We start from the raw sequence: 23,047 nt of genomic DNA, 5'->3' as shown, positions 1-23,047 counted from the left end.
AATGGTTCGGTAAAGGGTCTACTGTTGAAGCAACTGATGAGTAGGCCACATCTCAGTTGGAAAAGAGGGATGTGGTGTATTGGATCGAGCACTCGGTGCTCGGTTGTGTTGGACTGTCACCACTACTGAGTTCTGTAATACACTGGTCGAGCCTAGTAGTGTGTGATGTCTCCGTCAGTAAAGATCAGACTTGTGCCGCATCCTCGTCTCCGTGTACTTATATATAATAGTGATTAAGTTAGTAACCCACGAATAGTAACACTACAATAGTGTACATAAGAGAAGTCACAACACCCACCCACATCAAAAAGGTAAACCCTAATGTTGCATGGATGTGCTGCACGATTCACCGAGAAGCATTAGCTAGCAAGAGAATGAGTCCAGAGTTAAACGATGTTTTGAATGATGCTGTAAAATTGGTCAACATATACAGTCAAGACCTTTGAATCGTAGACTGTTTCAGTCACTTTGTCAAGACGGTGGGTCAGAACATGAACAGCTACTGCTTCACACCGATGTCCGGTGGTTATCCCGAGGGAAGACGTTACAGCGGCTGTTCGAGCTACACAGTGAAGTGAGGGAATTTCTGTAGGATCACACGCATCCCCTTGTGGCTATGTTCGACGACGCTGACTTGGTAGCTCGGCTGCGATACCTCTCCAATATTTTCAGCAAACTCAACCAACTGAATCTCTCTTCAAGGTAAAGACACTCATGTTCTTAGCTTGTATGACAAAGTATGTGGATTCATGGAAAAGCTCAAGCTCTGGCAGAGCAAATGTGAAGATGGGGATACAAGTTGTTTCTTTCAGCTGGACACACACATTGCCACCGGTGAATGTGACAGAGCTACAATTGTGAAAATAGTAAAGTAGTACACACACAAGTATCCAAGCTCAAGAATGAGTTCAACTCCTACTTCCTTTATATTGTCAACAAGCCTTCCAAACTGGACTGGGTGCGTGATCCATTTGTGACGGACATTAACCGCAGCATTCCCGACAGACTCTAAGAAAATCTGTAGATAGGTCCTCAGATAGGACATATCTAGAGATGAGGTACTCAAGCACACCACTGACACAGTTCTGGTGTGTTGTGGAGAACGAGTATCCTGAACTGGGGAAACATGACCTGAATGAACTGTTGCCCTTTGGATCCACATACCTGTGTGAGGTGACATTCTCCGCCATGACCCACATCAAAACTAAACACAGGAACAGGCTCAACTTAGAGAATAACCTGGTCACAGCTGTTGCAACAATCTCCCCCAGACTCACAAAACTGATGAGTGAGAAACAGGCTCAAGTGTCCCATTGAGTGTCACATTAATTAGTGAGGCTGAGCCTTACTTTTTTTAAAAGTCTATAAACAATGGCTATTATAAGTAATAAGATTAATTATTGTAGCGAATTGCTACATTATGATTGAATATGATTAAAGTGTCATTAATTTGGGAGATTAAGTCTAATTATTTTATAAAAAGATATAATTAGTTAATGATATATAGACTAAAAATACTGTAAATTTATATATAAATTTTATACATTAATGTATATAATTTATATATACATATACAGCCCTGGTGATCACCACAATTGATTGCGTAGTAGGGGGTACTTTAGGTTGGCTTGAAATGCTTTAGGGGTACAGTACTCAAAAAAGGTGGAAACCACTGAATTAGAGAAATCAAGGAATGAAGTCACCCCCAAACAATTCCACGTATGCCCATATTTTCATGCTTAGACTCAGCATTCCTACTGTCTTCTGCACCAAACTAAACCTCATGGTGCATTCTGGCAGTAGCAACAAAACAACAGCCCGGTGTATTTCCTCCTTGGAGAGATGATCAAACATAACAACCCACCTCTGGAGAGTGATCATGTCCTCTGATTCATACTATGGTTCCCTCCAGTGACAATTTACTGCCTCCCTGCAATGTCTTAAAGCAGCAATGTCACAGATTCTGGTTGCATTCTGTTTTGGCATACACTTTCCAGGAGTCATTTCAAACTGCTTTCTTCTAGTTTGTCCACCACAAAATTGAACACAGCACGTTTGTTTCACCTGGCCTCTCTAGTCAATCACACATGATAGGTGGGTGATGGATAAAGCATCACTACCTGTGAGATGCTTTGGATTTTTGGTAGGAACGTCGCCACTGTTGCACATTTATATATTTTTTTGTATCATTGCAAATGCAAGGCTTTTCAACAGTGGCCAATAGGCTGAATTGTCATTTGTGTCAACTCGTTCAGTGAAAGATAAGTTATTTCAGTGAGAATCTTCAAGATTGCCACTTTAATGGAACACCTCTCTCTCTTTCTCTCTCTCTCTCTCTCTCCTGATGAGTGCGTGACTCACAAACAAGCTTGTTCTATGTATTGCAGCCGGAACGCGAACCCGTATCTCTTGCACCGCAGGCGACAATGTTAACCAGTCGACTAAAGGGTCCGACCCGTTAGGCAAGGACTAACGTGTCTACTTATCCGTGCACGTTACACTACCCCCCTCTTTCGGGAAGTGTGTCCCCACGCTTCAGCATATCAGCTCCCTCACGCCACTGGGCGCACACGCTTCCGATGACTTCACGGTCTCACCATCCCACTTCTGAAGCATAATTTTACAAATGTTTGATATTTGTTTTTATTCATTTATACTGTTTTTATTTTTACTCTTACTTATTTGGTCTTACTCTTATTTTTGCCTTGTCTGGTTTTACTTCTTTGTAAAGCACTGTGTAACATTGTTTTAGAAAAGTGCTATATAAATAGAATTATTATGATTATTATTAACTGTAGTGCTCTTTCGTGGCAGGGAACCATATTGCTGCTTGCTAATCATCACCTCCCCTCTTCACATAGCTTCCACTATGCTCCCATATCTTGATGCTGTGGCAGATCAATTTTGTACCGCTGTAGGTGCTACAGCTCTGTACGTCACCCTTATTCTTGAAAATCGGTACCAGTGTGCTTCTTCTCCACTCCCCAGGCATCCCCTCACTTTCCAAGATGGTTAACTTAAAAACTAGTTTTTAGTTAAAAACTCCATTGCCATCTGTCTTTAACACGTCCTTGCCTCCACAGATATGTCATCTGGACCAACCACCTTTCCAATCTTCATCCTCTTCTTAACTGCCCTTACTTCCTCCTTGCTAATCTACCGCACTTCCTGATTCACTATCCCCACATCATCCAAACTCTCTCTCTCTCTCTCTCTCTCTCTCTCTCTCTCTCTCTCTCTCTCTCTCTCTCTCTCTCTCTCTCTCTCTCTCTCTCTCTCTCTCTCTCTCATTTTCTTCATTCATCAGCCCATCACCATACTCCTTCCACCTTCTCAACACACTCTCCCCGCTTGTCAGCACATTTCCAACTCTATCCTTGGTCGTCCTAACTTTCTGCACATCCTTCCAAGCTTGATCCCTTTGGTACAAGTCCTTTTCTCCTTCCTTAGTGTCCAACCTCTCATACAACTCACCATACACCTTTTCCTTTGCCTTCGCCACCTCTCTCTTCGCTTTACACTGCATCTCCTTGTACTCCTGTCTACTTTCTTCATCTCTCTGACTATCCCACTTCTTCTTTGCCAACTTCTTTCTCTGTATACTTTACTGTACTTCCTCATTCCACCTCCAAGTCTCCTTGTCTTCCTTCCTCTGTCCAGATGACACACCAAGTACCTTTCTAGCTGTCTCCCTCACTATTTCTGCAGCAGTTGCCCAGCCATTCGGCAACTGTTTACTACCACCCAGTGTCTGCCTTAACTCTTCCCTGAACTCCACAAAACAATCTTCCTTCTTCAACTTCCACCATTTGATCTTTGGCTTTGCCTTCACTTTCTTCCTCTTCTTGATCTCCAAAGTCATCCTACAGACTACCATCTGATGCTGCCTAGCTACTCCCCTGTCACTACCTTGTAGTTTCTAATCCCTTTCAGATCGTGCCCCTTGCCTAAGATATAGTTCACCTGTGTGCACCTTCCTCCCGTCTTATACATCACCCTTTTTTCCTCCCTCTTCTTGAAATATGTTTTCAACACAGCCATTTCCATCCTTTTCGCAAAATCCACCATCTGATCTGCCACATTCCTCTCCTTGACACCATACTTACACATCACCTCCTCATCACCCCTGTTCCCTTCACCAACATGTCCATTGAAGTCCACTCCAATCACCACACTCCTCCTTGTGTACACTCTCCACCACTTCATCCAACTTGCTCCAGAATTCTTCTTTCTCTTCCATCTCACTTCCAACTTGTGGGGCATATACACTGATAACATTCATCATCACACCTTCGATTTCCAGCTTCATACTTATCAGTCTGTCCAACACTTTCTTCACCTCCAACACACTCTTGACATACTCTTCCTTCAGAATTACACCTACCCCATTTCTCCTCCTACTCGCACCATGGTTGAACCCACCTCCAATGCTCCTGGCCCTTACTCCCCTTCCACATGGTCTCTTGCACACACAGTATATCTACCTCCCTTCTCTCCATCATATTAGCCAGCTCTCTCCCTTGGCTGTTTTTTTTTTTAGTTATCATTAATAATTATCCCCAACACATTAAGTGATTTCCTCTCTCCCAGTGGGTGAGAAGAAGAGACTCTATTTTTCTTTCTTTTGTGTGACATTGTCGGGTTGAGTATTGCTCTGCTACAGACAGAGAGAACCCTGTGCTGTTGTACCATTTCACAGTCTTTTAAGGGGGGGATTAGCAGCATTTTGTCCGATCTTGTCAAAACATCTGAGTTGCTCTCTATCCTGCACTTGATGGGGTGTTTTCACAGTTGTAGTTGATTTCTGCAATTTCGACAAACCTTTTACTGCTTAGCTTGTGTTAGTGTACATTTGATTGTGTGAGTGTGTGTGTGTGTGTGTATGTGTGTGTGTGTGTGTGTGTGTGTGTGTGTGTGTGTGTGTGTGTGTGTGTGTTAGTGTTATAGTCTTGGCTAATGTGACCCTGAGAGACATGGCGCTTGCCTGAATCATACATAATTGTTGAATGAGAGGACATCAAGGACCCACAGCCATCCCCCTTGCTTGGTAGATCAGAGAGCGACAGAGAGAGAAAGAGATAGTGGTGAGGGGTTGCTGGAGAAAAAAATGACAGAATAAAAGAACATAAACTAAGTAGAACTCCAAGAAATTGGAGTGGAGTGCAGTGCAGGAGCCATGATAAGTTGGGAGAAGGCATGAAAACATTGATAGAGGATGGGGAGACCAAAAAAGAGAGTTGGTTGCAGACATCTTTTGGGACTAAAGAGAAGAGAGAGAGAAAAGGAGACAAGTTTAGAGGAAGAATTAGAAGGTGTTTAACAACAGTTGCTGATGAGTAGTAGTGAAGTGAGGAAGAGATTCAGGAAGATGATTTAGGATGAAATACAGTATAAACTGGATTTATTGAAAGTTAACAAGTAATTCCGCATAAAGGAGATGGAGACAGGCATGCCATAGAAAATCAGACGGACAAAGATACAACACACACACACACACATATATATATATATATATATATATATATATATATATATATATATGCACACACACACACACACACATACTTACAGTCATACATACACACGCCAAAACACTGAAAACCCTTGTTAATATTGCAAGAGAAAGAGTTTTTTACACTTAAATATAACAATCGAGTTATTATGCTCACGAGTTAAAAAAGATGATGATAAAGAGATAATGAATCAAATACAAATGGAAATGATAGAATATCTCAAATGGCATGTGATTCTAGCCAACTCTTCTCATTTTTCTCTTGAATGTTTTACGATGACATTAAATATGATTAAATGGGCATCTGGGTAGCGTAGCGGTCTATTCCATTGCCTACCAACAAGGGGATTGCCGATTCGAATCCCTGTGTTACCGCCGGCTTGGTCGGGCATCCCTACAGACACAATTGGCCGTGTCTGCGGGTGGGAAGCCGGATGTGGGAATGTGTCCTGGTTGCTGGTCGGTTGGGGTGCCTGTTTGGGGAGTACTGGAGGGAATAGTGTGATCCTCCCGCGCGCTACGTCCCCCTGGTGAAACTCCTCACTGTCAGGTGAAAAGAAGCAGCTGGCTACTCCACATGTATTGGAGGAGGCATGTGGTAGTCTGCAGCCCTCCCCGGATTGTCAGAGGGGGTGGAGCAGTGACCGGGATGGCTCGGAACAGTGGGGTAATTGGACGGGTACAATTGACAATTGGAGAGAAAAAAGGGGAGGGAGAGATTAAACAGTATGCAGGGAGGTTCTGCAGTGGTCTTTAACCAGCCATTGGAAATGCAGTTGATTTGCATTCTAGTTTTTCAAAACTTTTCCAAAATAAAATTCAAGGTCGCTTAGCACTCATATGAAAATGTGACTTCAGTGAGAAAGAAAAAGACAAGAGACAGGTGCAGACACTCAGAAAAGGAGAGACCAAAGCACACAGCAGGAGGGATAGACAGATACAGGTGGACAAAGGATTTTAGAGCGCGAGAGAGAAAGCGACGCACACACAGACAGGGAAAGAGACTGTAGAGTGGGGATGAGTCAGAGAGTTGGGGGAGGGGGAGGAAACAGATAGGGAGATGATGGTGAGGGAAAAGAGCTGCTCTAATGCAGTGGTGGCGTGCCCCACATCAGACAGAGCCCTGCATTATTAAATGCTCTGCAGATTACTCTGCCCTGTGTGCTCCAATAACACATCACAGGGAAAACATGGCTGTACAGTCAGTCACCTGATGCACAGGTTACAGGCTCAATGCTAAGAAAGCTGACTTGTATCAAAAAGGAAAAAAAAAAGATTTAATCCCAAACCCACCCCCACCCTCAAAACACAGCCACATTAACAGGCATGAAAGTAGTAACAGAAGATTTGAAAAGCGTTTTATGGCTGTATCTGATCAATGAAGAAAGAGATAACTGTAATCTGCAAAGCCTTGACCCCATGTACACCCTGTGTTAACATGTGATCTGTATCTGAATATCTTATCTGGATAATGAACGATCTGATCTTGAGCGCTTTCTATTTACCCATGCAGTTACACCTGGAATATATTATATGTGTTCTCATTGTCCACAATGTGTCCTCTTTGGGATCTTTTTTTTCACACACACGCAGATGTGTGGCATGACAGGTATATAGAGTCAAGGTTTGCGGCAAATTTGTGATATTGGGCTAAACAAATAAAATTGGCTTGACTTGACTTATCTGAATGTATAACGCTGGCAGGGCCATGGAGGACATGCCCTTATATAACCCTCATGTGTTACCAGGGAAATGCAAAACTTTAGAAACAACAGCATCCTACATTACCCAATATCCTATGGTAAATTCATTTTTATAGTGTCCTTAACTCTTCATAGATTTTAAATGGAATGCAATTTCATGCTTTCTGCCTTGCCGCATGAAGCCATGACATCACACAACATGATATGCGCAGCATTTCTAATGTTGTATACGCATTTAAGTATAACCCTAGTGCTACATTTCATTAGAAATAAATGTTTTGAGTGTTATAAAATGAAATGGTGGCATAAAATATCGTTATTGGAATGGAAATATGGAGACAAAAGTGATTTATTCGTGTTGGTTGACAGCCGCTTGGCGCTACCATGGTGCTTATTCTGAATTCTTGTGCAACGGATGTCTATTCTTGCATAGCTCATATACTTTTTCTCTTTTCTGATTAAGCAAGAGTACAAAATTATATTCAAATGGTATTGTTGTTCCCTTCCCTCTCTAAACTGCAAACACGCTGTACGGATTACATTTACACCCGGCTGCCTGTCCGAGATCCAATCCCAATGTGAGCCAGACCACCTCCAAATGTGGTCTGGCTCACATTGGGATTGGATCCAATCACACATGCTGATTGTAATGGGTGCTGCACCAATTTACACCTTGCGTTAGCATGTATTTTTCTTTATCCAGATAAGAAACCCAGAGACAGGTTGCATATTAATGCCACGTGAAAACTGACCCAAATGTCTAAAATAACAAATCTCTTTTTGATAGACAGACAAAGCGATGGACACAATGGAAAGAGAGAGAGAGAGAGAGAGAGAGAGAGAGAGAGAGAGAGAGAGAGAGAGAGAGAGAGAGAGAGAGAGAGAGTGATTGAGTGAGAGGGAGAAATCACATTGTGACACAGGGATTGCTCTGTCACGGTAAATGGCCTCTGTTATTTTGGCGTTATTTTGTTGTTCTTTACCGGGAGTAAGTTGCTGTGTTGCACAGTGTAGCTGTTTTTCAACCGGAAAAATTGAACAGCCACTCCTGCTTCTGGAGGGCTGACATACCAAATTACCAAAGTACTGCACACCTGCTACACAGAGGTGACCCTCAGTGAGGCACTTAAACCCTGCATGCATCAGCAGTGCTTGTTGTGTGACACACACTGTGGAACCTGCTATGTTATCACATGCACCAAACTCTATGCTTGTTAAAGAATATACAAAAGTGCAAGGTGGATTAATGAACAATTAAAAAAAAGCTGCTAATGCGTGCACACGTACACTTTTAATTTGCATTTGAAGATGCTTTTCAAACTGTGGCAAAAATGAGATTAGAATAGATTAGATTAGATGGGGTTGGATTGGATTAACGTTTTGAGGATTATAATAGGGAAATTAAATTGCTGTTGCAGGAAGAAATATATGAGAATAAACCGAGATAAACATAAAACTAGACAAAACGGGATTATATAAAGGGCAAAAATGTGCAAACACAAAGCCTGCAAACACTGAGGTGATAACAGAGTAACTAGTACTCACATTTAACATTGCATTGAGAGTGAGTTGAAGCCTACTGATATTTATGCTTTAGACTGTAAAGTGGTCTAAATGGTGGATCGTGTTTAAACTAATGACAAGTCGTCATAAGTCATTTAAAATGATTTTAGCCTCACAAAGGATCTCCTAAACCATGGGGTTTTGCTATTAGAATACAATACATAGTCCTTTAGCTTGCTAAATGGATCTCTAGAAGCATTCAGCCTGTCGGCAACTTCTTCAGACAGGAGCATCTTCAAGTCGAGAAGTTGCATTGATTGACATACTTGGAAGAGGGTAGTGTCTAAATCAGGTGGAAGAAAATGTAAAAATGAAAGAAAAGACCATGTTATTCAGCGCTTTTGATTTGGTACATAAGTGTAACTCAAGGTTTCTTTTCCTCTGTAAAATTGAAGGAAGATGGTAATGGAAAACTTGTTGAATTTTTCCACTACATTTTATAATTCCATTATAATTCTGTTATCATCTTTCAATGTTCTGTAAATTGTGTAAACACAACATCCATTGCACGTTGTCCATCTTGGGAGAGAGATCCGTCCTTTGTTGCTCTCCCTGAGATTTCTTCCTATTTTTTTCCTCCCTGTTAAAGGCTTTTTTTTTTTAAGGGAGTTGTTCCTTATCCAATGCAAAGGTCTAAGGACAGGATGTTTTGTTGCTGTAAAGCCCACTGAGGCAAATTTCTAATTTGTGACATTGGGCTATACAAATAAAATTGACTTGACTTGACTCTGGCGGTTTTATCAATTTCTCTTCCCATTTTCTGGATAATTTACAGCCCAGTCTTGTTTCCTTCTTTTTTTCTTTTCTCTAAAATAACATAATTCATGGTATTAAACAACTTATAAGCTTGATTTTAACTAACATTGTAACACATTTTTACTGTTGGGTAAAAGTAGTACGATAACAATACATTTAGTGTACTTTCTCCTTGTCAACTTTTACTTGTAGGATAGATAAGCGGTTTGGATAATGGATGGATGGATGTTTTGTTTTGTTTTTTTCTCTCAAAAACATGTCTGTATTATTAGCCAATAATTTCCACTGTGTTTGAATGAAATAACGGGGAGATTGGGAAATAAATTTTCTTTTTCTTTGATTATAGGCATAAAGATTTTTTTTTGGCATCTTTGTTTTCCCCTCCTCATGTTGCCCTCTGCCTAGCAACAGTAGACAGCTGTGGTGGAAACAAAGATAATAGATACAGTGGAGTTGGAGCCCATTTGTCTGTTTTGTTATAACAAAAATAATGCTATGACTGTTGCGACAGCAGACATCTTAATCAGAACAGCTCAGCTGAGTCGAGCTGATCATCAGAGGCTATCTGTATTCATTCGGCCTCATGTTAGACGGACATCTGGGAGCAGCGTTCATCGACTCGTCTCTGTGGAAAAGACATTTGTATTAGTCCACACTCTGACCCTGGGAGAGCAGATGGGCCAGACATTTGCACACAACCCCCCCCCCCAAAAAAACCCACATCTGAATTCTAAAATGTAATGTTTCTTGACCCATATGCACCCCTCATAGTCTTAACTTGACATTAATGTCACTCAAACATTGTTTTAGTGTTTGAGTTTAAATTTTATTTTGATTTGACTTGCCAGAAATAACCACAAAAAGACAAAACAAAAACTGAATTGTCTTCAGGATGGTACATATTTGCAAGTTAGATTCCCCCCTCCCCTTTTTCTCCCCTGTTGTATCCGGCCAATCACCCCACTCTCCGAGCCGTCCCGATCACTGCTCCACCTCCTCTGCTGAGCCGGGGAGGGCTGCAGACTAGCACATACCTCCTCCGATACATGTGGAGTCGCCAGCCGCTCCTTTTCACCTGACAGTGAGGAGTTTCACCAGGGGGACGTAGCGCATGGGAGGATCACACTATTCCCCCCAGTTCCCCCTTCCCCCTGAACAGGTGCCCCAACCTACCAGAGGAGGCGCTAGTACAGCGGCCAGGACACATACCCACATCCGGCTTCCCACCCGCAGACGTGGACGCCTGACCAAGCCGGAGGTAGCATGGGGATTCAAACCGGCAATCCCCGTGTTGGTAGGCAACGGAATAGACCGCTATGCTACCTGGATGTCCGAAAATTAGATTTAAAGTTAGTTTTTTATTTTTGTCAAAATCCAGCGATAGACTTCCAGTTTGAGCTTGAACAAATACTTTGCAAGTTCTGCAAAGATGGTTTGATGTTACACCATAAAGATGACAATTTGAGAACGTGCTATTTCAGATTTCAAACCTTGATCATATGGAGTTCCCAAACATGCGTGTTAATCGTCACTGAAATCACTGAATTGAGGTTACCTTTGGCTATGATGTAACTGAGTCAATGAAGGTAGTTCCTCCCGCAGCCATTCAGTTTATGTTCTGACAGCAAGGTGGATCTCAGCAAACTGGAGATTATGATGAAGTTTTATAATTGTGATGTCAGAAATCACCACAGAAAGTGTGCTTTTTTAGCACTCAAAAAAGGTCGCTTTTCCTGGTAGCTGGCTTTCATATCACTGCGAGGTTTGCTTTACCATGTCAGTATATTTGAAATTTCTTGTGGTGTGAATCTCCAGGTGCAGCTCGTTGACAGACCACAACAGTCCATCAAATGGATAAATCCAACATATAACCTACTTTGAGCTGTTTACCACCCCCCCACACACACATACACACCCTGTCTTTGAGTACATCCACAATACTGGCCTATTTCCTTTGATTTCAAACAAGATCATTGATTGTTGTGTAGTACTGTACCCCAAACTCCTGCGAGGTGCTGAAAATAAGATTTGGGTTTTCAGCATCATCGCAACGTGAGGAACACAAAAGGTATAACCTTCTTGAAATTAAAACTGATGCTTTCTTTTGCGCACTTTCAACCCCACTGGGTTTGTATTTGGCACAGAGAGAGGATGATGAAATTGAAACAAGAGCATCACTGGCATTTTGAGCAGTCTTGTGAATACTTTTAAACTGGAATAACGCACACACGCACGCACACGCACGCACACGCACACACACACACACACACACACACACACAGAGTGCCTGCGTAGTGCCTAGGGAGACATAGGTTGCCAAGCAACAAGGTTGTGTCCTAGAAAAAAGTTCCATGACTGGAAGTGTTGAGTTAGATTTAGATTTATGCACTTGCTATTGATTACAGTTAATGGTTTTGCTGTACACTTAATCGAGTGATTCTAAAAAAAAAGATTCAACTCTTACACCTCGAACATTTAGTGATGTTACTCATGTTGGCTACAAATGATAAGGGATCTCTTTTTTTCCACTTGAATTATATGAGCATCATGCACACATTATGGTTGTGAAGGTAAACTGTATCTGTAAATAGTAAGGATATTTTTAAAAAATGCAACAACATAGTTGATATTGTTTGTTTATTTGATTGATTGATTGATTGTAGGATAGTCCAAATCATAACCTCTGCTTTTGTGTTTCATGTGTGTGTTTCTTTGCATCAGTCTCAGTTTTAATTTGCTCAACAGCAAGTTGAAACTTAATGTGCTATGAATCCGTGATCATTACTGGTTTACAACCCAGCCAAATATTTCACAAACTTCTCCATCTTTTCACAGAAATAGACGAAGACCGTCTCCCAAACCAACTGTACAAGGTAATTTTTTTTTTATTGCTAATAGTCAATCTTGACTCCGTGACCTACAAGTATATGGATTTTTACTACACCTGACCCAACACTGCCCATTTGAAAACTCACACATGCGTACACGTACTTGCACCTGATCCTTAACCTTACAACGATTTGGATTCTCCCTCTACACACACGCAGCAGTTCTATGAATAAGTCGGCGAATGAATGATTCTGAAGCGGATGCTGGATCAGCAATCCAGCTGCAGTCAGCCTGGAAGGAGGGTGCATAGTGAACCAGCATACACAGTAATAGTATTATGCTTTCTTATCTGGCTCAGAGGCTGTATTAACTATAACCAGCTAGGTAAAAGGGTAGACAAGACAAATGGTTTACCCCTTTAGACCACTAATCAGATTGTATGTAGGTTGTAGTTAAAGCGTGAAAGGCTTAACCTTATTAGTCAGCCTCCAAGGCTGATATTCGATGAATATAATGAGCCAGATCACATTCTGACTCCCTTTATGAAATACAAGATGTCTAGCTTTAACTATAATCTTCATATAAACTGTATAATGGACTGACACAACATGTACCCTCACTTTATAATGTTTGTGCATTGTGATGCTCTAATGTTACTGAGCCACCGGTCCGCAAGCAACTGTTTATAAATCTGTTTATACACGCAATCCACATATTTTTGTGAAAATATCAGACGATAAACCAGACTTGTATGCAAGGGATCACTGCATTTATGCTACCTAGATCTGTTGGCAAAAGTGATAATAGAATATGCTTTGGTTGAGTACTGGAACTGTGAAGGGCTTTTCCTTTTCTGATAATTACCTTTGACAATGTCCTTTCTATTAATGGAGGACAAAAACATGCTGAGGATGCCAGTGGAAAAATATCGTTTTGGCTGTTATTTCTGATAACCAGTATTAGGTATAAAACACCCTATAAAGCCAGAGGATCATTATCATATTGACACCATCCACTGCAACACGGATGAAGATTATGATGAAGCCCCTTTTAGCACTCATGTATCAGGCTGCAGGGCATTCATTATTTGACTAATTACCTGCCGTGAAAATGATCAAAATGAGCCGTATCAGCCTGTAGGAAGGGTGCACAGCGAACGAGTATACTTTCTTATCTCATGAAGAATTTATTATTTTTCCATATGCTCATGCATCGAGTTACTGCCACAGAAATGGTGACTTCTTCAAAGGCTAGTTATAATACGCAAAATGAGGCCTTATCAGTCAGTGATGTTGAGATTAAATAGACAACTTCTCGCAACGGCTCCTACTCTCACAATTTCTTTGAACACATAAACCCCAAAAAACATGGAGGAAATTATCACCCAATGCGAAAATCAAAAGAGGAAATGGTAAATAAATTACTTTATAGTCTACTACTAGGGAACATGCCAAAATGAAAAAGAAAATAGCAAAACAAATATCGATATTGTAAATGACAAATGGATATCATGAAATGGCAATTTGAAAATGAAAAGTGAAATCAAGTTGAAAACCCGAAAGAGGAAATAGAAAAGCTTGAATTGAAAATAGCAGTATAAATGCCAAAAGAAAACGTCTGAAAGAAAACGGAAACCGGAGAATGACCTGCAAGAAACAAAGCAGCCTTTTTTTTCATTTTGCACCCTCCCTTTAACATTTTCGCTACAAAAATTGACTTAATAAAAGTACAAAAGTATTAGGATCAAAATATACTTAAGCACCAAAAGTAAAAGTACTCATTATGCAGAATGGCCAATTTCAGAATAATAAATATTACTTTATTGTATTATAATTATTGATGCATTAATGTGTAGTTAATGTTGAAGGTGGTAAAGGAGGGGCTTATTTTAAGTGTCGTGTAAGTATTATTTTAAGATTGTGACCCCCCCCCCAATCAATATAGTCCTATTTTATCTTAAGCTATAATAATACATCCTATTTTTTTTAATTATATTTCATATTGTTAAACTCAATCTGCAAATTAATTAAAGGTATCAAATAAATTAAGTGGAGTAAAAAGTACAACATTTGCCTCCAAAATGTAGTGGAGTAAAAGTATATAAAGTAGCAGAAAATGGAAATACTCAAGTAAAGTACAAGTACTTCAAAATTGTACTTAATTAGTTGAGTAAATGTATTTAGTTACTTTCCACCACTGGATTAATCCCACAGTGAAACTAACTTTAAGGTGGTGTGACAGAAAGGTGTGGTCTTTGTCCACCTGGTTGAACACAACAGGTATCATTGACTTGGACACTGTCAGACTGAGTCAGATACATGTCGCAGTTGTAAATGGAGGAGGCTCATTGATGACACGTACGCACACATGGACCTTGACACAATATAGCATTGCAAGATGTGCGATAATTCTCGTATTTGTACAGTGATTTTGACCTTTGTAAGATAGTTGTAACAAAGTCCATTTGTACGTTAATTTTGCCCTCCCGACACACACACACACACACACACACACACACACTAAAATACTGTTTGTAACTGAGAGTAGCAGTGAATTCAGTGCATGAGGCATATTTGAAACCAACTGACAGTGCTCACATTCAAGATAGAGAGATTGCAATTTGATTTGGTAAATCAGACTCTAGATCTGCTCTGAATCACCAAATCAGAGACTTTGGTGGTACTTGCATTGTCCAATTACATTTGTGTGTAATGACATTGTAGTCATGAGAACTAAGTGATAGTGAGATCAAGCCGAGTTGCGATCTAGTAAAATTGCAATTTAAAAAGAAAGTGAAAAACATAAAAAATAGATGTGGGAAAAGGAGCAAGGACTCCATTTTCCATGGCTGTTTTCAATTTAAGCTTTTCTATTTTCTGTCAGGTTTTCAAATTACACTTTAAATTTTAAAATTGCCATATCATGATATCTGTTTGTCATTTCAGTTTCTATTTTAGTTTTTCTATTTTAATTTTCATTCTGACATTTAATTATGGGTTTATTATCCCTTGTAGTAGAGTAAAAAATACGTGATATGCCATTTTCTTTATGAATTTTCACAGTGGAGGAAAATTTCCTCCATACAAATGGGGCCAATGGTAACAATTAAAAATTGCTGCCTCTTGATCCATCAATTGTTACTTCAGTGTAGAAACACAAAAGTTCGATAGAGATGAGGTAGCAGCTTCCAGTTTTTATTAGTTCCCTTGAATAAATACTTCGTACTTACGTGTGGTTCTGTAGAAATTATATCCTCCATCCCTGTATTTTACAGGCAGCATTGTTGAACTCCCCCAGACAGCGGAGGAAAGGACAGAAGGGCACACCAACAATGAAAGGTACACTCAATTATGCTCTTTCATTCATTCATTATCCAAACCGCTTATCCTTACTCAGGGTCGCGGGGATGCTGGAGCCTATCCCAGCAGTCATTGGGCGGCAGGCGGGGAGACACCCTGGATAAGCCACCAGTCCATCACAGTGCCAACACACACACACGCACACGCACACGCACACACACACACACACTTAGGGACAGTTTAGCATGGCCGATTCACCTGACCTGCATGTCTTTGGACTGTGAGAGGAAACCAAAGCACCCGGAGGAAACCCACGCAGACACGGGGAGAACATGCAAACTCCACACAGAGGATTACCCGGGCCGACCCCCAAGGTTGGACTACCCCGGGGCTCGAACCCAGGATCTTCTTGCTGTGAGGTGACTGCGCTAACCACTGCACCACCATGCCGCCCCAGTTGTGCACTTACAATACAATAATGCTTTATTTTCTGAGTACTACAATTTCCCATAGTTACCAATATGCAGAAAACCACTATAAAGATGCAACTTGATTGATCTACATATACTTACATAACGTACACAGATAGGCGCGATTATCACCTCCCCCCTCACCATCACAGAAGTCAAGCGCATTGCACATCCTTATAGGCATCTGTGAACTACATCTTTGCTATGCCTATCTTGAACACAGCGCAAAAAATGAAATCAACATCCAGACACAGACTGTCGCCAGCTACACAGTGCAAAAAATGAAATCAACACCCAGACACAGACTGTGGCCAGCTGAGAGATGGTTCACAGCTGTGCCATGCCCTCCTTAAAGCTGTTGAACACCTCTTCTACTCTCCTCGTTGTTGTCATGCTCGCTTTAGTCAATCTTGATGTAACATCATTGTTAATGATGTCTTGTAGTTTATGCTGACAAAAATAACTCCAATCAAAATGTCTCTAAATGTCATTGTATTCAGCAGCAGCTCATTGCAATAAAGAAACTGCCTGCTGACCTGTAACTTCTTTGTTGGAGGGAAATCAATTAGGAATTTGAATTCTGTTTCATCGAATATTCTCATTTATCTCTCATTTTACATCATACAAGAACAGCAACAATAGGCGTGCAAGCACAAAATGGATGCTTCAAGATTTATCCTTGGCAACAAGGGCAGCACGATGGTCCAGTGGTTAGCGCTGTCAACTCACAGCAAGAAGGTCCTGGGTGCGAACCCTGGGGTTATCCAACCTCGGAGCATCATCCCAGGTCGTCTTCTGTGTGGAATTTTCCTGTTCCCCCTCGTGGTGGGTTTTCTCTGGGTGCTCCAATTTCAATTCAATTCAATTCAATTCAATTTTATTGTCATTAAAACAATGTGCAGGCACATGTTAAAAATGAAATGAGGGCTGTGGCTTCACCAAACAGTGCTAGACAGACACAGACAAACACAGCAAACACAGTATAAGATATACACACATGAAGTCCAAAAGCTAAAAACAAGTTAAAAAAGAGCTGGAGTACAAAATATTTAAAAATATCTACAGACTTTCAGTGGGTAGCCAGGTTCAGGTGGGCAACAGCTTGTGGAAAGAAGCTGTTTTTGAGCCTGGTAGTGCGGGCTCTGAGGCTCCTGTAGCGCCTCCCAGAGTGCAGGGGGGAGAACAGTCCATGGTTGGGGTGGGTGGGATCTCTGCTGATGCTCAGACCCCTTCGAAGGCAGCGTTTGTGATAAATGTCTTTTATGGCTGGGAGCTGGGTACCGGTGACATGCTGGGCCGCCTTGACGATCCGCTGCAGAGCTTTCTGGTCTACTGAGGTGCAGTTGCCATACCATACTGAGATGCAGATGGTCAGGATGCTCTCTATGGTGCAGTGGTAGAAGTTGGTGAGAATTTTGGGGGGTAGACGGGCGCTCCTCAGCCTCCTCAGGAAATGCAGGCTTTGTTGGGCCTTTTTCACAATGGCCTGGGTGTTTAATGTACACGAAAGGTCCTCGCTGATGTGGACTCCAAGGAATTTAAAGCTGGAAACACGCTCCACTTCCACCCCATTGATGTGTCTGGGGGAGTGGCTGCAGCTTCTAGATCTCCTGAAGTCTACAATCAGCTCCTTTGTCTTCTGCACATTAAGGACAAGATTGTTGGTAGTACACCATGATGTGAGGTGCTCAGTCTCATCTCTGTAGGCCGTCTCGTCATTGTTGGTGATACGGCCAATGTCTGTGGTGTCATCTGCAAACTTAACTATAACATTTGAGGGGTGAGTTGGCAGGCAGTCGTGGGTGAAGAGGGAGAAAAGGAGGGGGCTCAGAACACAGCCTTGAGGGGCACCTGTGCTGAGGGTCAGGGTGGAGGAGGAGTGGTCACCTAACCTAACAGACTGAAGTCTGTTGGTCAGGAAGTCCAGGATCCAGTTACAGAGGGAGGGGTTGAGGCCAAGGGAGAGGAGTTTGGTGGTTAGTTTGGCGGGGATGATAGTGTTGAAGGCAGAGCTGTAATCTATAAACAGCATCCGGATGTATGTGTTGTTAAGTTCAAGGTGGGTCAGAGCAATGTGTAGGACAGTGGCAATGGCATCTTCAGTAGACCTTTTGGGATGGTAGGCGAACTGATGTGGGTCGAATGTGGGGGGGATAATGTTTTTGATGTGAGCCAGAACCAGTCTTTCAAAGCACGTCATGGCAATGAGGGTGAGTGCTATGGGTCGGTAGTCATTCAGACATGTGGATGTTGGTTTCTTGGAGACAGGAATGATAGAGGTGGTCTTAAAGCATGCCGGGGCTTTAGATTGGGACAGTGAGAGGTTAAATACAGGTGTGAAGACCTCAGCCAGCTGGTCGGCACATTCCCGGTAGACCCAACCCGGTAAGCCTTCCGTGTGTTCACTCTGCGCAGTGATTCTCTGACCTCTGCAATATCCCCCACCAACAGGAAGACATGCATGTTGGTGTTTATACTCCTGTATGTGCCCCTGACTGAGGCGTGGCAAAATGAATTGGAGTTGGTCCCCGGGCGCTGCACGGTGGTCGTCCACTGCTCCTAGCTACACAGCTACACAGCTAGGCTGAGTTAAATGCAGAGCAGAATTTCCCCATGGGGATTAATTAAGCATATCAAAAAAAAAAATCCCAGTGACATATGGTATCTTGAGCAATACCAGTGGCATTAATACCATCAATGGTAGCTTAACTGCTTGGTTAAGTAACTAAACACATGTAACAATATGATGACTGATTGATGACAATGTAATAATGGTGTCAAATACTTACCTGTCAGGGGAGATACCATGATCAAGTAAGTAATGGTGTCAAATTTTCCACTTCCTTGTTAAATGCTAGTATCAAACTGCATCAGACCCTTGAATCAGTCATAGTCTCACGCCAGCAGAGGTGTTTCAGCAGAGTTGATTAAAGCATATACATGGTTTAAAATCAAACAATATCTCTAATATCTGGGTATACATGGATCCATTTGACAACTGGTCTGAGAGCTACTCTCCCAAACAACTACGAGTTCACTGCATCTGGTCTGGTGAGCTTTCACTTCCATTATTAAAAAAAAATAATCTAAAAAACCCCCCCCAAAAACAACAAAGTCATTCACATGCACCAGTTTGTAACACTGAGCAAAAATCTAAGTGTCTGAATTGTGTTTAGCCAGTTTTGACAGTACTTACATAAAGATAATTAAATAAAGGCATTCATAGTAACGTTTCTAACTTTGGAGCCATGCTTGTATAGTATGTTTATGATGGTATTGTAATGTGACATGAGAATCATGTCACATTAAGGAAGGCCCATGGCAAATGTAAAAATGGTACCAACGTGGCGCATCCATGAAATGTTTACAATACCACAAGGCAGTCCTCTAAAAAGAATCCAATCATAAATGAGTTTTTTAGAACCTCCATTTTTTGGATTAGGAGAGGTAAAAAAAACTCTGAAGGAGGTGATTAAAAAAAAAAGAAAGACATAAGATGTGATTGGACTAATTCCCCCCCAACCAAAAGTGTTTGACTTGTCCCCTCACGTGAGACAACTCTGTCTGACACTCTCTTCACCTCCAACACACTCTTGACATACTTATCCTTCAGAATTACCCCTACACTGGGGCATCTGTGTAGCATAGCAGTCTATTCCGTTGCCTACCAACACGGGGCTCACCAGTTCGAATCCCCGTGTTGCCTCCGGCTTGGTCGAGTGTCCCTACAGACACAATTGGCCGTATCTATGGCTGGGAAGCCGGATGTGGGGGTATGTGCCCTGGTCACTGCACTAGCACCTCCTCTGGTCGGTCGGTCGGTCGGGGTGCCTGTTCGGGGGGCGAACTGGGGAGAATAGCGTGATCCTTCCACGTGCTGCGTCCCCTTGGTGAAACACCTCACTGCGACTCCACATGTATTGGAGGAGGCAGGTGGTAGTCTGCAGCCCTCCCCGGATCAGCAGAGGGAGTGGAGCAGCGACTGGGATGGCTCAGAGGAGTGGCGTAATTAGCCAGGTACAATTGGGGAGAAAAAGGGGGAGGGGGGAAGAATTACCCCTACCCTATTTCTCCTCCCATCCGCACCATGGTAGAAGAGTGTGAACCCACCTCTGATGCTCCTCCTTACTGCCCTACCACCTGGTCTCTTGCACACACGGTATATCTACCTTCCTTCTCTCCATCATATCAGCCAGCTCTCTCCCTTTACCAGTCATAGTGCCAACATTCAAAGCTCCGACTCTCACCTCCATACTCCTACCCTTCCTCCTCTCCTGCTGCCTCTGGACATGCCTTTCCCCTTTCCTTTTACTTCGCCAACAGTAGCATAGTTTCCACAGGCACCCTGCTGGCCAACTGTACTGGTGGCGGTCATTGGTAACCCGGGCCTTGACCCATCTGGTATGGAAATCTGATTTATGATCCACATATTTGATTTGGCAAAGGTTTTACACTAGATGTCCTTGCTGACACAACCCTCTCCATTTGTCCAGGCTTGGGACCGGCACTAAGAATGCACTGGCTTGTGCATCCTTAGGGGCTGGGTTGTGGGACAACATCCAAGTGTTAATTATTTGAATGTTTCTAGGGTTTAATAATGACATTCTCTCAGCCCACAACATCCTTTTATGTGCTCAATCTATCCTCCTACTCTGACACCAATTCCCTCCAATCTCCCTCTTTCTCTGTATCATTTCCCTTAGGGAAAAGAGCTGTGTGTGTGTGTGTGTGGTGGGGTTAATTACTATGTTGAGTAGGAAAGAAGGGAGAGAGGGGTAAACATTTTAAGAGGAGAGAAGAACATGCATAGGGTTTCAGATTCACTTTACAAAAAGTTGGATAAATTACCACCGCCAATCTGTTATATTAAAAGAAAAACAATCTTCACAAAAATCTAATCTTCACAAAATCTCGATATGAACCAATTTAAATTCAGTGAGTAATTAAACGAGTGAAAGGAAAGATAAATGAAGTCAGAAAGCACATTTCCTTCAGACTTTCGTATCTTCATTCTTCCCTCACTTTCATCATCTCCCCATCTCCTTCTTCCTCTGACCTGTTTAACCTGAACTCACCTGTTCATCCGCTCTTCCCCCCATTTATCCATCTTCACCTCTAGTCTGTCCTCCTCTTCCCTTCCTCTCTCTCTCTCTCTCGCTCTTTCTCTGAGTTTTCTCTCTCTTGTCTCCCCCTCCATTTTTTCCTTTTCCTTCACTCCTCTCTCTCCTCTGTCTCTGCAGAGTTGCAGTTCCTGGTGGAGCACCACCTGTACAGGCAGCAGCAGGGGGCGGCAGGGGACGAGTGCTCCTCAGAGAGCTGCCTGTCAGACCGGCCAAGCCCTGACTCGGTTCCTGCAGGGGAGGAGCTCCCACATGATGATGAGGTGACTGCTGAGGCCTTTGAGAAGCTTCGCTCCCAAATGGAAGGTAGGCCCGGCAAAAAGAGGGAAGGATGGATGTAGTCACGAGTTCACAACTTAGGTCAGACACATGCTCTGTCTCGTTCCTCCTCTCAACCAATGAGATCTGTCACAACTCTGAACTCTCACAACAAAGCAGTGACTTTTCCTTTATGAGGAAAAGTAAAAAATGTCTGGTTCACAATGTTTTCAGGGTTCCCAAACATCCTGGGAAGCCTGGAAATGTATCAACTAATTTTCCAGTCATGGAAAACAACTGTAAAACAACAAAACTCATCAACTGTCCTGGAAATGTTATTTAGGTCATGGAAAATTGAGAAGTTAGGGCATAAAATTGTATTTTTACCTGCTGAGATTGCATATTTCCAGCATTTTTGTTGTTGTTGCTTAGATTGCATATTTTTAGGTATATTCCTGTTTTATCTGTGGGCTTGGTGATGCACTGGTGACCTGTCCAGAGTTTATCCCTGCCTCCTGCCAAATGGCAGCTAGGATAGACTCCAATCCCTCACAAACCTGACTTGGATTAAGTGGATATAGACACAGATGGGTACAAATACATCAAAAAGTAGCTTGTTACAAATTACTAATACTTTCTCATCAAATGTATCGAATTAAAATACAAAATACTGGTATGATAAAATGTATTCAATGAAAATAGAGAAGTAATTTGTAATTTGAAAATACAAAAATACATTCTATATAAACTGATATCACATTTTAGGCATTTTATTTGCCTCAGTATGAGTCTGACCTTAACCCCCCCCCCCCACACACACACACTGAAAAGATGAGCTCTGCTAATTTCCCCATTTCATATATTTGAAGTGGCCAATCAGGTTATCTTGGAGGTGGGAACCTGTGAATTCAGGGGTGAATGCTGGGTGGTTTCTGTCAGTCAAAGCGACCACTGACTGACTGAATGAACAGCCAATTGAAATGCAACTGGGGGAACTGAACAGTTAGGCCACAGTGATGCACTAGTTCTTTTAGAAGACAATAAGACTGGGCATTTAGTAGATGCTTTTTTCAAGAGTGATAAATATAAGTGCAGTTGAGTAAGTAAATTTCTGAGATCTCCAACTTCATAAGTAACCAGTTGAACGAGTGCAAAAGACACATAACAGTACCATTACAGCAGAGTACAGTACAAAATAGTAGAAGAGAAAGAGAAGCAACCCCTCTTCCCCCAATTCCAACAACAACCTAAAAAAGAGCATACTCTTTTGTGTACCTAACACTACAGTCCTTCCGTTTCCGTTATAGTTGCTTTTCAGCACAACTAATATCTAACATTTTTTTTACATTTCAGTTTTAGTTGTTTTTCAGCACAACTAATTTCTCCATCAGTTCAGCTGTTAATCACCTTCTGTGAGGGTGGTAAACCATGCCTGCAAAGGAGAAGAGACACTCAACTGGTGCCAATGATGGCAAAGTGGCATTGAATCTCACAATGATCAGTGGATATGAATCCAGCAAGGAAAGGTCCTTTCTGG

At 42.0% G+C, this 23,047-nt stretch overlaps 1 protein-coding gene across 2 annotated transcripts in view; it reads left to right on the top strand.

The window, feature by feature from the left end:
* LOC130107904 (protein phosphatase 1 regulatory subunit 1A-like) overlaps positions 1-23,047 on the top strand; it is an 82,077-nt gene that overhangs the window by 38,860 nt on the left and 20,170 nt on the right. For both annotated transcript variants that reach the window (XM_056274702.1, XM_056274701.1), the window contains exons 3-5: positions 12,370-12,407; positions 15,638-15,701; positions 21,373-21,558. In XM_056274702.1, coding sequence (XP_056130677.1) covers positions 12,370-12,407; positions 15,638-15,701; positions 21,373-21,558 — 288 coding nt within the window. The remainder of the gene's footprint in view (positions 1-12,369; positions 12,408-15,637; positions 15,702-21,372; positions 21,559-23,047) is intronic.

This window comes from Lampris incognitus, chromosome 2 (genome assembly GCF_029633865.1).
Source record: "Lampris incognitus isolate fLamInc1 chromosome 2, fLamInc1.hap2, whole genome shotgun sequence".
Lineage (NCBI taxonomy): Eukaryota > Metazoa > Chordata > Actinopteri > Lampriformes > Lampridae > Lampris > Lampris incognitus.
Note: the sequence above shows the minus strand (reverse complement) of the source record. Positions and strands in the feature narration are given on the sequence as shown.